Raw genomic sequence first — 17,148 nt, 5'->3', positions numbered from 1 at the left:
GCAGTCAGCATTTACTAATAAAACTGAGCGATTCTTTTACTGTATGACGTGTGAAAAGTTTCTCAGGTCATGAAATCCCTGCAGCCATCAGAAGGCAGCAGGACAGTTAAGTAGATAAATCAACACCCACTGATTTAAGTGTTTTTTCTTCATATCCTGTAACTTCACTGTTGTGGTTCAGTCTCACTGTTTTGGTCAACATTTAATCCTGAATTAACAAAACTGTGTTTTCCTCATTTTTGGCCATTTTGTTCAAGTCCAGTATTTCAGCATCTGTCTTGCTCTGCTTTGGTCTCCACCAACTCTTTGAGCAAAACGTAGTCGTAATTAACTTACCTGTGCACTGTTTTCCCCGAGTAATTATTAACTATGTCTTTCTGCTGTTTGGTGCTGAGGCTGCAGCTCATAAAACCCAAACAATGAGTCATGTGATGAATTGCTAATTTAGAAATTCAGATTTATCCTAGTGCTAGGCATCACAATTACTTTACTGGTAAAGCAAATAAATCAGTTGTGTACCAGTTTAAATCACTGTAAACAATGTGGAATTTATGCAAAGAAGGGTGTTTATGAAATTATAAATAAATGACATTAATGAATAAATGAATAGTTCAGGCTGAAGCATGAGTCTAACTTGTATTGAATGGTTGGCACCAGTTGTTTGCAGCATGTTTTACTATGTAGTAGTAACATTCAGTCATATCCATCCAGTTGTACAGTGAGGACACTTGTCACTGATACTATAACAGTCCATCGAATGCAGCTCACCTGAACCCATCTGTGTTTTACTGTTAACAATCAGTTGCTCTCTGTGTCCAGTTGTCGGATCGGATGCCAGGACAGACACTTCCTGAGTTTTCTGTCTGACCATTCCGTTCCATTCCACTCTATCAGTGGCATATTCACTAGAATTTGACTCACCATTACGCCAGGGTCTGACTTCAGTGTCCGCTGCTGTGCTGCTTGTGCTTTCATTCTTTGACTGTGACACAGCAGGTTTCAGCTCTACACATGTGTATTTTTGGCAATGCCAGGAAGTAACCTATGGGCTCCAGACAAACTTTTTACATTAGCTACACTGGTGCAAAATTTTTCACTTTGCCTTTTGGAACTGCAACAATACACCTATTATACCTTTTCTTGACAGTTCACATATACATTGGTCATTTCTTAACTATGCTGGGTTCAATTTGATAGAATATCGATTCAGTTCAGGATATTTCATAGTACAATACCAATATTGCCTGGATATGAAATAAATTATCAGATAACTAAAGCTGTAAATTGAACAAGGGAACTTTTAACTTAGTGCATCCTAAACAAATATTAAGGTAGGCCTGTCACAATAACACAATTATTGCAATAAATTATATTATTGTCATCATTATGAAACCACTGGTATAATAATAATATTATAGCATAATCATACTAGTACACCCTTTCAAAGAGCCATGAACTTAATTCTTAAGAATATTAAGTCTGACATTTGACTTTTAATTACAAATATTAAAATATCGTAAATAATTAAAACATAAACCACAGACAACCACAACAATAAATAAAATGGATCTGGCTGTGTTTACAAAAGTTGCTCTTGAATAAATATGAAACATTTGGCTCAGGATATATGTCACCAGCTCAGTAAACAGGATGTTTATGATTTAGATGAGCTTTTAGGTTTCTATTGTATTAGGTTAGTATTCCTGTGTTTCACCAAGGATTTAGTGTGTGTGTGTGTGTGTGTGTGTGTGTGTGTGTGTGTGTGTGTGTGTGTGTGTGTGTGTGTGTGTGTGTATGCTCTGCAGTTCGCACAAAATGTTGGACCTTTTTCAATGCATATATATACATGTGTCATAAACTCGGGGAGCAAATCAAACAAACAAAGTAAACTTCAGTAATGTTCAGGTCCTTATAATTTGGGATGAGTGTTGGTGTTTATCGTTAAAGTGTAAAGTGAATGCAAGTCAGCAGGAGTGTGGAGTGAGGAAAAACCAACCGGTGCTTCTGCTCTGATCCTGAAGCAGTGGCGCTAATCGTTTTGTATTAGCGGACCGTTGTAGAAACCCTTGTCTTCACACTTTGTGTCGCCACTGGGGGCCTGTATGTGTGTAAGTGTAAACTCTGCAGATGAGATGAGGACGTGACACGATCAAGTACAGAGACAGTTAATGTTTGGTGCACCGGTGCAACCAAAATGGTCGCACTCTGGAGCCCTGGCCTCGCTGAAGGGCTGAATGAATGGCTTTCATGGCTGATGTTGTGCTACTGGCTGCTCAGTTTGCCATTACACCTCTGAATCATTTGCAATATCTGTATTCATTTGCCCTTCATTCACTGTGAACAGTTAAGTCCAAGTAGCTGTAACGTATCTCTCATACTGCTGTGTGGTAAGTACTTCTATTGTTGCCAATGATGACTGGAATACCCTGGTATGGGCTGAATCAGTCTTTTTCTCATGCGTATTGTTTAGCAGATCACCACAGAATCGTTTACTCAAACCTGGTTTGCTAATTGAATTCATATCTGAACTCTGGCTTATTGTCATATTGTCTTGCCCAGATGCATGTGTTTCTGCTCATGTGTTCCTTGTGTCGAAACACTTTTTGTATCTTGCTGAATGTTTATCTGGGAGTAAACAGTATAATTGAATTACATGGCATGAGGGGGGCTTTGTTCGCATACACAGGAACTTGCAACATGCTCATTGTTTCTCATGAAAGATTTACAGTGTTTCCCTTGAATTGATATACTACTGCATTTTCCCAAATGTTCATCTGAGGTGTAAATCTCCTACTTTTCAGATAAGCTCAGCTTTGCCAACGTTTACATGCTAAGTTCAATTAGTTTCAGAAAATATCATTGGTTCAGGATGTTGTTGGCATCCTGTCAGGGCCACATCAGAGCATTCAAGGGGGGGGGGGACATTCAGCCTTGAATATTTCCCTTGAGTGAAGAATCTATTACAGTCTTGCCATATGTTCATCTAGGATTTATCCGTATTAATGAGCAGGGTGTGTTAGCTGTCAAGGGAAGTTGCAACACGCTTGTTGCATATTCAGGATGGCAGATCATGACTATGATTTGAGAAATTAAAGGTTATATACACAATATTCAATATGGCAGGTGTCTACTGCTATAGTCCCTCCTTCCCTCAATGTTGCCATAATCAAACCAACCCTAAAAAAACCTGGACTAGACCCCAACAACCAAAACAACTACCGGACCATATCCAATCTACCATTTACTGTATCTCCTAAATTCTGAGAAAGTAGTCACATTTCAACTCCACAGCTACCTCAAGAACAATAACCTCTTCGAACAATTACAATCAGGCTTCTGCACCGTCTCCATCATCAGATCGATTGACGCACCAACCGTTTACCTCAGCACAATGGGTACCAGAGGCTTCTCTCGTGCGGCCTTCAGACTTACACGTGGCATCTATTGCACTTCTGTCCGTCCTGGGAGAGGGATCCCTCACATGTGGCTCTCTCTGAAGTCTCTACGTTCTTTTTACCCTGTTAAAAGGGTTTTTTTTGTCGTTTTTTCCTTACTCTTGTTGAGGGTTAAGGACAGAGGATGTCACACCTTGATTAAAGCCCTATGGGACAAATTGTGATTTGTGAATATGGGCTATACAAATAAAACTTGATTGATTGAAACTCTGGAACTCCCTTCCCCACCACATCCGCACACTGGATTCCATTACAACATTTTAAACTGCTCTTAAAAACACATCTGTTTAAGCTAAGGTACTAACTTTAACCCCTTTTCAATGCACCTTATCCATTTATTTTTTTGCTACAACATTGATTTTGATCTATTTCCAACTCTGTTCTTTTGCACTGTTAATGGTAATTATGTTTTATTACTTTTGCTGTTGATTATGTTTTATGATGATAGTATGATTTATTGCTGTTGATATCATCTGATGTAAGGTGACAGGGAGTGTCACAAAATGTGCCATTAAATAAAATGTATTAATATTATTATTATTAATATCACTGTCACAATAGAGCACCAGCATCTTGGCTCTTTTTTCCTTAGATTCAGAGATTTCCAACCTCCTTTATGTGCTATATTAAACTGTGAGAGACAGGGTCTGACATTAATAAACCATTCATTAGTTTATTTCAAGCTTTCATTTGATCGTTTCTCAGCACCTGGATACTTACATTTGTTTCCCTTTCTCTCTTATGTGAGATGTTTCTGCATTTCCTCCTGCAAAGTTATAACAAGGATCGATACCAGGCGAGGAATAAATGAGAGGGGGGAGCTTGACAATGGAACTGAGCCCAGAGTCAGTTACTTACAAATACATTCCATTTTCTGAAGATGTTGGACCTGGATAATAAGGATTTGTCAAAGTGAACAAATTTCTGTCAACAAATAATCCAGTGAAGTCTGAATTTGAGCAATTTCTCATGTTTTAAAAGGCATCATCTAATGTGAATTGTGCAAATGAAGGTTTTTGATAAACTAGCATCAGAGCAGCTAGACAGCTATGGTTACCATGCTTGTTTAACTGCTTCCAGATGCAGGTTGATACATAATGTATATTACTTGGATTTGAGAGGTGGTACATGAGGAGGATGAGTTCTCTAAGCAGACATAATTTGTCACTGCGTGGACTCCCTCAAAAACAGCCTAGAACCAGTCACTGTAATTGGTTGCTCTTTAAAACAAGTGTTTGTAACTGAACTGTGTTTCCGTCTGAAACTATATTACTGTTATTAAAGAAAAATGTGATCAGTTTTATTCATCGTTTCCTCCATCAAAAGTGGAGGGAACGTTTTTTAAACTACCAATATTGTAATGGCTCTGGGGCAGTTGTGGTTCAGGAGGTAGAGAGGGTCAACCACGATCTATGGTTCAAACCCTAGCAACTCCAGTGCGCATGCAAGTGTCCTTTAGCAAGATACTGAACCTCAAATTGCCCCCGATGGCTGTACAGTACATGAATGGTGTGTGATAGAAAAAGATGTGACTTAAATGGTAACGCACTCTGAGTGGTTGATAAGTCGATTTAAATACAGACCATTTACCATCTACTTAAGGGCTTTACAGGTGCTCCTTTCAAAGGAGGCCTCAATTTTAAGAGCAACGCAATATTGGACATTTCTTTGATTTAAATTTAATTTAAATTTAATAAATCCGCAACTGTGGTGATTACAAATATAATTTTTTAATAGAACTATTTTGGGGGGGATTTGAGAAAGTGTTTTTACCCATCAGAAATGTTTCCACCTTAACTCAAATCAGCAAATTCCAAACCCTCAATAAATAAGTTCCCCATACAATAATTCAGCATTTAATCCATTTTTATTCTTAAACATTCGTCTGTTAATGAAAAATTATACATGACAAGAAAGAAAAGAATAAACCACTTAAAACCACTCAAAATAATGAATTAAAAATCAATTACTCTTAGTTATGTAAATAAATATACAGAAGTGAACACAATCAGCACTTGTTCCTGCTGTCCAGCTGCAAATTCAATAACTGAGATTGTGTGTGTGGGGTGGGCTGGGGTGTGTGGGTGTGTTTGTGTGTGTTTGGAGGGGGGGGTGTTCTCGTGAGAATACCTTGTTTACAATCACATCATGATGTGCTGCAGTTTGTTCTGTACAACTGTTCTAGTACAGTGCCCATACAATAACAGACTGCAGTGTGACAACAGACATTACTCAGAATATAATTCACACTCTGCCTCAAATAGACCCAGACAGAGGCTGGTGGAGCAGAGGGGGAAGAGCTTCTGTGTCACACCTGTTTCCTAAAATCCACAAGAACAAGAGCAGCAAAAGAGGAATGTCTTTCTAAACAAGAACAAAGGAACAGGCAGCCCAAAGAGTTCAAAATTAAATAAATATGATCAAATATACAAGTATAAAATGATCAACTGAACAAATGCAGAAATATGTAACCATGAAATTGTAGAATAACCCAATACACTAAAAGAGGGATTTTATCATTATTATGAAAAGTTGTTTCAATCTTCTTAAATTTACAAATGCTCTTCTGTTTTTACATTAGAGTCAATACCAGGGAGCATAGGGTGGAATCAAGTCTGCAACCACTGCAGTGCTCTTTAGCTGAATGCATCAACACCCCTTGTAACACTGCAAACGTGATGATGTTAAGCAGGTTGTATTCATCACATGTGCTAGACACCAGCGGCTGAGGTTGATGGAAATGTCATTAGATTGGCAGGTTAGAAACCAAATTATTAGTCCAATTTATGTTTTAACATGATGGTGCCAGATTGAGTGTCAATTAAAACATTTCATCCTGAGGGAAGCATGAATGTCTGCAACAATATTCATGTCAATTCATGCAATAATTGTTCATATAATTTAGTCTGGTGGACCGGTCGAACCACTGAGTGACAGACATATGAGAATGCTCCTGCTGTAGCCATGTCTTCATTCAATTATTTCACTATTTCAAGGTTTTTATCTGCATTTGTTCATCTGACTATTTATTTCCTAATGCATTATTGTCATACATACTTTAAGACATGTATACAATTCAAAGGATAGTTTACACCTAGTGAATATTTTATTCTCCAGTACAGACCATGATGGACAGGAAGCTAATGATTTAGCCAATGAATAGAAGCACACATTTACTTCTGCAGCTGTTACTCATGTGAATATGTGAGATATTTGCACTGCAGCATTGTTCCCATTTTGTCCCATCGCTACAATACGTGTCTGTCTGTCTGTCTCTGTTATCTTTAATTGTCCATATGTCATTGCACTGTGGAGACAATGGATTAAAGCTATGTAGCTGATAGATTCATTGACCATTCATCATGTCTGTTATCTTGAATTCAGTTACAACATTTACACATTTAGCCTCAGCTGCTTCAAGGAGCTGCCTGTGTTCTCTTGTTGTACCTAAAAATTAATGCAACATTCTTTTTTATTTATTGTAAATAATGTACCAAGATTTAGTTTGATTGATCTCAATCTATAACCCACTGATTTAAGAACAAATGACATTGCTGAGAAAATGTTGGCATCACATGAACCTCACAACCTTCCGATGATTCATCGAACTTCTGAGTAAGTGTTTGACTATGTCGGGCAATGACAATCAAACAATTCATAATATCAAGCACATTATTTTTAATATAACTATTTTACCTAAGTTATGTGTAAAAATAGGTTTGTTCTGTAACCCAAAATATTCTTTCTATACAATATAATCCATTGTTTTCGGAGAGCACCACTTTACCAGCATTGACTGTACATTGTTCGTTTTTTATGGATCCTCTGTTTGTTTATATGTGAACCCTCCTTATTGATCCTAATGAATACATACAGCGTGTCCCTTTTGTTAAGTCCTTAACATAGTGTGATTGGTCCGTTTTTACAATACGAGGACAGCAAGTGGGAAAACCTTTGGCAGCAGACATGAAGAAACATGAACAGAGATTTTCCATATTTTCACCTGACAGTCAAGAATATGTTATCATGTGTGCAATGTAGCATATGAAGGCTAAAGGTCTTTGTCACATATCTACCTTTATGAAAAAGAATCCAATGAAAATATCTTTCATCAGTTTTCTAATTGAAACGTCAGCCTGATGAACTAATTAAAAGCTGATGAACTAATTCAATGAAAAACATAAATTACATATATTACAGCTTACTTTTAGCTGTAACATAGAGCATGTAGAGTATATACAAAATTAAAACTTAGCAGTCAGTCCATCATTTACGTGACCTTAACTGCCCATGATGCATTTAGGGAAAGTGGTGTAGAAAATAGTCCTTATTGTGATCTCATTTGAAAATAATATTTTTACTTAAGTCCTTATTTATTTTAATGAAGCTTTACACAATGAAGTGATCAGTGATCCAACTGAGGCTCTAAAGTCTATAAATTAAAGCATAAATATTCCATGTTGATCCAGTGAAGTCTGTGTGAAGTGATCTACCTTTAAACAGTCAATATGACAAATAAGAAAAGCTGGACAGTAAGACCCAAGATGAGCTGTGTCTGTTTTAGTTTTCTAATTTGAATATGACAGGGAAAAAAAAGCTTTTGGCTTTCAGACAGCTCTTAGTTAAACCACTTCAAAAAAAGCATGATACCAGAAATAAAACCAAAACCTTCAGCTCTGTGCCTCAACAACTGCTGTATTTGAGAGAAAACATTAATCTGACCAAGGTCTTGCAGCACAGGCTGACTCTGAACCTTTCCTCCTCATCTCCGATGTCCCTTCTGCTTCTTGTTCCTCGCAGGGGTCCTGATTGGCTGACTGGCACCTCCGTTTTCCAGTGACATGGAAACCGGCACTGACGGCGGAGAAGTGGGAGAGAAGGGGTCCAGCTCTCCATCAGTGCTCGACTTGAAGGGCCCGGCAGAAGAAAACTTCAGGGGACTAAAAGAAAAAATGGACAAGTTATTAAAAAAATACGAGATTGTTGAATAGAAATAAATGTATCTCCTAGGTTATATAAGAAATTATATAGACATTAGACAAGAGACATTAGTTCAGATCAAGTCACCTTAATTATCAAGTACATTAGCTTCTGGTGTATTGATAATGAATCATGCTAATGCTTTGTATATGAGAGCAAAGCAAGTAACAAAGTTCCAGGTTATAAATAACTCGAATTACTGCACTGTGGTTGTATTGCTCCGCCAACCAGTGCAGTTTCTGTGTACATATTTCTACATACTTTTTTTTCAGTTTCATATAAAAAAGGTTACTGTGACTTTTACCTCTGACAACTGAAACATAATAATAAAAATAGCTTGAATTTATATAGTGCCTTTCAATAGACCCGAGGACACTTTACATCTGTCTGTGGGGAAAAAAGCGAAAAGAAAAGAAAGGAATTCGCACAAAACAGGATAGAATATGTCACATTCACAGTAACATGAGGACACTGTAACCTTTACCTTTGACTTCCAGGCACCAAAATCTAATCAGTTCATCTTTGAGTCCAAGTGAATGTTTGTACCAAATTTGAAGACATTCCCTCAAGCTTCTCTTAAGATATCACATTCATGAAAAACAGACATACTTTGCGAGGCCACCGTGACCTTTGGCTATCAAAATCAAGTGCGTTAATCGTATGTACGTAAAGACGGACAACTCCAAAACACTATCGCCGGCGGGGAGGCATAAAAATGTTGTGATGTGGCTTCATAGATGGGAATTGATGTTGTTTCGTGTGTTACCTGATGGGTGTGCGTGGGCTGCTGTTGTGTCGGCGGACAGCTCGTGTTCTGGGTTCAAATGAGAAGCCTTCTTTTAGACTCTCTAGGACCGATGGAGCCACGTAGGTGAAACCCTGATGGGGCACAGACAGTCACAATTAATTCCTTGTAAACTTAAAAGAGCTGCTTGTTATATTAAGAGTGTTCAACAGGAAGGTGCAGGGAAAGAGCCACTGACACATTACCTTACACAAAAGAAAGTTTTCATTTAGAGTCTGTGGTTTCTAGAGCCTAAATATAAACTTTTTAAAAACAGTGTGATAAGGAAGACTGTCTCACAGCGAAGGCAAGCTCTGCACTGTGGCCGAGTGAGGTGTCGTCAGGACTGTCCACTGGTGTCTGTCTGGTGAACCTGACGTCAAACTGGCTCACATCCTCATCCGAGTGCTACAGAGACCCAGACAGGGGCAGTTGAAAGTTAGACACAGAGGAACAGATTTATTAAGGTGATTGAAGATAGGGATGAGTGGTGTGTGTGTGTGTGTGAGACACAAAGACAATGAGAGGTCAGGGAACATAAAAGGGATGTACTCTAGGTTGTAGATAAGGAGGATATGAAAAAAAGCAGAGTTTGATGAACAACAGGCATAAAAGTAACTCAACAAGTTGTTTGATAGCATAAAGGGGACAAAATGACATCTGGTGACTTACCAGCTGGGGCTTGTAAGGCGGCTCCACTCTCTTGTTAAGTAGATCATCCCAGTTAATGTGCCTGAAGAAAGGATGTTTCTGCAGAGGAACAAAGCCTTTGTGTTGGGTTGGTTGTTTTGCTTTATGTATCAATATGTTGTAACTGTTTGAAAAACATCTGCGCATTTATTAAATATATGGATTCTGCATTCATACTGTGCTCAGATCAGTTTGTGCAATCATTGTTTCACTTTTCAGAGGCTAGATACACAAACAATCTTTTACTGTATGTCATGCATTGTATATATTCTGTTTAGAAGAGGATATGATAAGAATGTTTTATTTTTTGAAGATATTTGTTTTAGCCAAACTTTTTACACAGTGTTTAATTGCAGAACAGATTTTCTGGCTATTATTCCAGATACAGATTCAAAGTGGGAAATAACAGTAGATCTTAAATTGGTTTGTTCTTCTTCCATTTAAAAATCTTATGATGTTATGTAGTATCAGAGCAGTCTGATCAGTGTTCACTCGACCCAGGGAGATTGTTTAGAATTATCACAATTTCCGTATGTCCTGGGTCGTGACACAGGGATTTTTATGTATTTCTAGTTTCATAGGAAGAATCATAGTGAAACCATGCTAAAACCAGGCAGAAAGCAATGACACTACTCACCTGGATATCAGCACAGTCTGAATTACTGGAACAAAGTCTCTGGGCTGGATTCTTCTTCAACAGCTGAAAAGAAAAGACATGTCAAACTGATATAATTTGACCTGATAGGTTTATTTATACAGTTAATGCAAACATGGGTCTGAGAGGGTCCCACACAGCCTGTTCAGTGGCTCCTTATACCCACCTGAACTTAAATTATTTGTCTTGACTGATCTACATCCCCGTTTCAGTGTATGCATTGCTTTAAAGGAAGTTTAAGCTGGAGGTTGTCATTTTCTTAAATTAAAAGTACATACAAAGCCTGGAAAAGCATTGTTTGTTTTTTTACATGATTTATTGTAATGTGCACTATGCAGAATCATCATCGAAGATACTGAATGATAGAATTGAGTTTCCCTTCCTTATTGTGAATTGTTTTGTTAGATTTGGTCATCAAGACTAGAAAAGCCTATATAAATACTATATATAAATAAATACTTTGCAAAGAAGATCAAATATGATCCCAGTTCTTGTAATTCAACTTAGAGTTGTGATGGGCTGCAGTGAACATTAAGAACCACGACTGGCAAAATATTTAAATTTTCATACTTCAATCATCCTTCACAGATCATCAAATCATAGCAAAAAAATGTTTGTTTCACAAGAAAAAATGTATTATTGTGTATGAAAAAAAAGAAAAAACATTTAAAAGACTTTCAGAGACAGACTTGATAGATGATACATGAATGGGAAAAACAATGTACTCTGATTGGCAATTTCTGTGTTGTAATGACAATGTTTACAGTGTGTGAGCGCATTTGGTGCATGTGCAGGTTACAGACCTTCTTAATGAGGTCCCTGGCATCAATGGTCAGGTATGGGGGTAGATTTAGTTTACACTTCAAGATCTTGTCAATGGTCTTCTTCCTGTTTTCAGCTGTGAATGGAGGCTGGTGGAAAATCAGAGGAGTGTCAGTGAAGGACATAAACAGACTCCAGCAGCCATTTCAAAATTATGCTGCTTCTAGACATGTGCTCAACTCCAGAGAATACAATGTTTGAACGCAAATGTAGCAATGAGTCAGAGCCTTCTGAGTATCTGCTGACTGACTGGAACAACTTTAGTCTCTAGCAGTTCTCACTTACAGATCCAGTCATCATATCATACATCAGGGCCCCCAGGCTCCACCAGTCTACTGCTCTGTTGTGACCCAACCTGGTCAGGATCTCTGGAGCCCTGGAAGGGAAAAAGACACAGAGAGGGGAGACATAAACAAACAAACAAAATGAATAGGTTGTCAGTGTAAAAATAATACTAAATAGAATATAAAGTCAAATCGCTTTGTTTGCTTTATTTACAACTTGCATTCCCCCATAATATTCTCAAGTTTGTAAGTGAAATTTGTATTATAAAATTACACAGCACCAACAAGAGCAGAGCAAATATTATCAAAGTGTTATTGGAGAGGAACATTTGTTGTTGTGGTCACATAAGTGCTAAAAATCTTGAAAATGAGAGTAAAGCACTGTGTGTGTGTGTCTATGAGCGTTACCCACATGTATTCTATGGTACCACAAAAGGTGTGTGTGACCGATCCATCGTGAATCGATTCCTTACAGAGGCCAAAGTCAGTTAGCTTGATGTGACCTATAAAACAGAGAAAGACCCTTTATTATTGCAAACAAAGGCTACATACCAGTCTACAAGTCACGTGTCAACGCAACATTGTGCCCCTTTGTTTAGATACAAGCTAGCATGCATGGCTAAGAGAGAAGATAAAAGAGCGAGGGACAGAAGAAGAGAGGGAGAGGGGATGGAATGTAGACTTGCTCATTGTTCTCCATTTTGACGAACAGAGGAAATATAAATTCCATTATAATCTATTAAAACCCATCATTTTAATTTTAAATGATAAATAGACTGCCTATTTCATGGCATTTAATTTTTGAAAATAATAAATATTTTGTGAATGTGAGGGAATAGAAATTTAAATTGTGAATGTTCACTTAATGAAAAAATTATTGATGCTATTGTGACCTCTTTCTTTTTTCCACCAAATTGGAACCGAAACAAGGAGTCAAGGAGAAACGGAGTCGATAAGCATCATCTGAATCAATATAATTGAAATTATATCTACCCAATTCTATTCCCATAATTCTGAGAGCTATATTCGAATCTTAACAATAATACATAATTAAGTACATGTGTTTCACAAACTACTATTAAAAGCTATATTTATTATTATTCATAAGATTTCTACTTCAGTCAATACATTTTATTTTTTCAAATTTAGTAAAGGAACTAGAAATTAATTCTAAGTCATTATAGCAGCCTCACTCAGATGGACAAATGATTAGTCTGATGATTAGTTTTGAGGCAGTGAGTGATTATATTTACATATACAGTATTTACTATACATACACATTGTGTGTTACCTTGGTGATTAAGCATGATGTTTTCAGGTTTGAGGTCTCTGTAAATGATCCCATTCGAGTGGAGGTGACCTATGGCCAATGTGATCTCTCCTAGATAGAAACTACACACACACACAGAGGCTATTTAAGTCCACAACCTAAATTAAACAGAAATAATTTCCACTGAAACAATATCATTACAAAACCTAAGTTGTACAAACTCAAAATTACAACTTATACGCAAATAGTGAGCTGACATAAGGACATCCTTACCATGCAGTGTCTTCCATGAAGATGCCTTCCTTCTCCAACTGCATGAACAGCTCCCCCCCTGTCGAAAAAAAAAACAGTACACATCGTTGAAAGATTTTTACTCCCATTCATTCCTTTATACATCTTTTTTTTTCTACAACCGCTTCCTTGCTATGCAATCAAAAACTTAATTGCCATAAATATTAAAAGTGAAGGGATTTGATTAGCTTTGCACAATTGCACTGAAATTAGTCCATGGCATTTGTCTCTCCTCTGATGTTTTTAATCCTCCACATCCATAAGTCCATCCCTAAGGGTCCCTTTCTTACCACTTAGACACTCGAGTATGAGGTAGAGTTTTCCCCCGGTCTGGAAGGCGTAGAGCAGATCCACGAGGAACGGGTGTCTCACCGTCTCCAGGATCTCCCGCTCTGCTCGTGTGTGAGCAGTGTCTTTAGCATTACACACTATCTTAGCCTTATGACAAACATGTTGAGAAGAGGGAAGGGAGGGGAAGAAAAATAGAGAGAGGGGGGGGGGGGACAAATACATGGAGGAGAGGAAATGGTAGGCAGATAGTGGACAGGGTAGGAAATAAAAATGAGAAGAGTAATGGAGGAACATCAACGCAAAATTCATATCGGATGAGTTGTGTATCAGGAGAAAGTTGTCTGCTCCTTCACTATACCTTTTTCAGCACCTTCATGGCAAATATCTTCCCGATCTGGGCTCCTTGAACCTTTCTCACCTGGAAAACCTTAAAGAAAGACAGCGGTGAGTTGTAAAGAGTAACTTAGGACTGTGCTGTACTTATAATATTTTTTTCTCTGTTTTACATTAGTGTGAACTGGTTATGTTTCAGAGTCTTAGGCAGAAATCAGCAATAACGCCTTTCTGAAAAAGAAAATTCCATTTCAATAGACATTTACATCAAACCTTATAAACACTTATTTACAATGTTACTGTGTTGTGGGATACATTTTGTGTGTAGCTCTAAACAGTTTATTTTTATAACTTTTGGTAGAAAGAGAAAGATCCTTTAAAACGGGTACCAGCATGCAAACGCATGCAGAAACACATGCAGAAACACACACATACACACACAGATACCTTGCCATAGGCTCCTTTCCCCAGCACAGTAAGAAGCTCAAAGCAGTCAGGCCCAACTCTCTCACTGTCTCTGTTGACGCTCTCACTGGTCAGTTCCACCTCCTCTATCTGACCACTAAGTTACAGGATGAGAATGACACAGTAACACAGAAGGTAAGGTTTAAATCCACAGAAAATGACATTCACCTGAGAAAACAAAATCAGTTTTTTCTAAATTAAGGAGATAGCTCAAATCCATGTACTTTTTGGTACAAACCCAATCCAAAACACAAACTGGCTCAAGCTACACATGCGGGACATTTATGCTTCAAACCTCTCAAAAGCCATTTTTAGACATGACCTCCAAAGGATGTCCGGAGAATTCACATATTAACAACACAGCGGGAGATTCACTGCTCAGATGTGTTCACAATAACACAGAAATATCTGGAGTGTTCAGGTGAGGGGTGGAGCAGCAGGCAGACCCAGGACTGTTGTTTTTTTCACAAATTCATAACTCAGTATAGTGACTGTCGCACTTCAACCCACAGAAACTAAGCTGCTATTTTAATTTTATTGTATGGTCCTTTCATCTGTTTGTCTGATTTTATGTTGTACTTGTGAGCCGAAGGCAATCTTCCACCCTTGGTGGACAATAAAGTTCTATTCATTCATTCATTAGCATATTAATTCTGCTGCGGAGATCACATGTTTTTGTACACCGACACAAGCATCTGCCCTATTACCAAAAGCTCTCTTGACATCTCTGTCAGTGTCTTCTACGTGTAAGACTCCGCTTTTTCATCCAGAGGTATTTGTTTTCCTTTAGTTCATTTCATTTCTGCGTCTGTCGTGGAGGATTTCCTGCTGTGTTCGTACATCGGCTCCTCTGGACATTCTGCAGACTTTATACAAGGGGGCTGGAAGGAGAAAGTCTGCAGAAAGGCCAGAGGCTCTTACTCATACATTTGCATTCACACATACAGCCCCCCCGGAGAACGTCCGGAGGTTCTGTGGAGTCCTGTGCATGTCTGAGAGCATGCAAAATGTCTCTAAATGATTGGGATTTGAAAGTAAGCACTCTCATATATTCAGAAAAACTGCAATAAAAAATTATAAAGTGAATGCATTAAATAAATACATTTAAATTAAATGTCAAAATGTAATTAAACGTACTTCTCTGGTTCTGGCACGGTGAAGTCACAGACATCATCCTACAGGCAAGGAACAACAAGCCAAGGGGGTTGAACAATAGCGACAAAGGTAAATGACAAACTGAAAACCTGTTCAAATGAAGAATTCATCTTACAAACACAAGCCACCAGTAATTAAGTACTGTATAAGGAATTATTTTTTTTCAATTTATCCCTGTGACATTCAGTTATTGATGTGATCAAGTTTAATCTTATCTATGATTATAGGATACAAACCTCTGCATCACTGATGTCCTCCGTCTCCAAGTCTATGTCGAACACCCCCGCCATCCTGAAACAGACACTGTAGAGTGAGTCTGTTGGGCTTCACTGAACCCAAGACTAATGAACACTTTCACCTCAGTGGGGAATGTAGTATCGCCCTTGTACATAAAAGACAAGCAGACCTTCCAGGAACACTGCAGCAGCACACATGTTTGCTCTCAGTGAATTATCTGGAAGGAAAACTGCTGCCCATCCACCTTTAAATAAACATTATACTCCATGTTTGTGATCAACATTGATTGGTTTACTATGCATCAAGAAGATTGAGAGAGACTTTCAGGGACAACTGGAGTCCTACTGAGTTATCTGCTGGTCTATTGTAGCTGTTAATAAAACAGCAGCGTTTACTAAACAGACGGAGCAGCTGATGGTGTGCTTCAGTGAAAACACAAAGAACCAGCCCTTTACAAACATGACGCTGGCCTAGCCTCCACCACCAGGTAGTTATTAGAGTTAAACATGACACAGCTCCATCTTGGACCTTGACACAAATCTTGACAATCGTTTCTTAAGTGTTGTTCGTAAACATGTGGCTTCAAGTGAAGCCGAGGCTTGTTCCACACTCTCGGAGTCAAACGCTTCAACACAGAGCTAGCAGAAGCTCTCAAGTTAGCATGCTAGTTAGTCAGACGGCAACCAAAACATGCGAGTGGCCATGTCAGCAAATTCCAAGGAGCTGACCGACTCCCACAGTTGGTCTTCTAACTAACCACGGTGCCACTCCTTCCCGAGAAAGCGCAGACTGGTTAAACTGTCTGACATCACTAAAAGTTAGCCACGACCGCGCTGACAGCAGGTTTGACAGGTAGCTACAAAACATGCTAATGCTAGCTAGCGTTTCACCTGTTAACGCTCTTTCATGTGGTGGAGCCTCGTCTGAGTCTGTCGTCCGAGAGTTTAACTGAAACAAAGCTTCTTTTCATAGACCAGCAGCTATAAAGCTCTCGTTACATGTTAGTCAAATAACGTAACAGCGGTGTTCAGGTCCCCTTCATACTCTGTGTACAGCATGACGACTTCTTCTTCCTCTTCTTCTTCTTCTTCTGTGAGGCTTAACGGGAGCTGGCATCCACAGTGTCGCATTACTGCCCCCTTCAGTTTTCATTCTTCCTCTTTCCATATATTTTAAACTCGACTGTCTAGTCCAGTCATTCCCAACGTGTGGGCTGCGGCCCCCTGGTGGTCCGTGAAGCCACTGCAGGTGGACCGTGAAAGGTCATCAAAAATGCATGAATAAAATAAGTTTCAGATTTGTAAGTAAGCACTAAATTACCACGAAATATTTATGATTGATTTAAAAAAAGTGATCATCACAGGTAATGAAACAAAGCCATACGATTTAAATTCCACGTTATTCTTATTTTATCTGACCTTTAGAACAGGTGTCGT

The 17,148-nt window shown here is 38.4% G+C and overlaps 1 protein-coding gene across 2 annotated transcripts; it reads right to left on the bottom strand.

Annotated features, from left to right (window-relative positions):
* Positions 1-5,303: 5,303 nt before the first annotated feature.
* On the bottom strand, positions 5,304-16,857 carry LOC118121192 (ribosomal protein S6 kinase beta-2). Of its 2 annotated transcripts, none has more exons than XM_047343543.1 (16): positions 16,757-16,857; positions 15,712-15,766; positions 15,458-15,495; positions 14,303-14,417; positions 13,881-13,949; positions 13,522-13,669; positions 13,214-13,271; positions 12,962-13,062; positions 12,083-12,173; positions 11,672-11,762; positions 11,368-11,475; positions 10,547-10,609; positions 9,892-9,969; positions 9,520-9,627; positions 9,202-9,314; positions 5,304-8,395 (listed from the first exon to the last, which is right to left on the bottom strand). In XM_047343543.1, exons 1-16 carry the CDS (start codon positions 16,840-16,842, stop codon positions 8,218-8,220), a joined length of 1,500 nt encoding a protein of 499 aa, XP_047199499.1. In that variant the 5' UTR covers positions 16,843-16,857; the 3' UTR covers positions 5,304-8,217. The 2 variants fall into 2 exon arrangements, with proteins under 2 accessions (XP_047199499.1, XP_047199500.1); XM_047343544.1 differs by having other exon boundaries at positions 16,603-16,822.
* Positions 16,858-17,148: the final 291 nt, after the last annotated feature.

This window comes from Hippoglossus stenolepis, chromosome 2, assembly GCF_022539355.2.
Source record: "Hippoglossus stenolepis isolate QCI-W04-F060 chromosome 2, HSTE1.2, whole genome shotgun sequence".
NCBI lineage: Eukaryota > Metazoa > Chordata > Actinopteri > Pleuronectiformes > Pleuronectidae > Hippoglossus > Hippoglossus stenolepis.
The sequence above is the reverse complement of the archived record's forward strand: the minus strand, read 5'-3'. Positions and strand labels throughout refer to the sequence as shown.

What these genes read in the sequence shown, in the direction of transcription:
- LOC118121192 (XM_047343543.1), bottom strand. Translation starts at nt 16,842, where the DNA reads ATGCGACACTGTGGATGCCAGCTCCCGTTAAGCCTCACAGAAGAAGAA. An exon ending in GGAAAGGAGCCTATGGCAAG is followed by an intron (nt 13,950 to 14,302) that starts GTATCTGTGTGT and finishes TCTTTCTTTAAG; the next exon opens with GTTTTCCAGGTGAGAAAGGT. An exon ending in CCAGGGACCTCATTAAGAAG is followed by an intron (nt 10,610 to 11,367) that starts GTCTGTAACCTG and finishes TTTTCTTTTCAG; the next exon opens with CTGTTGAAGAAGAATCCAGC.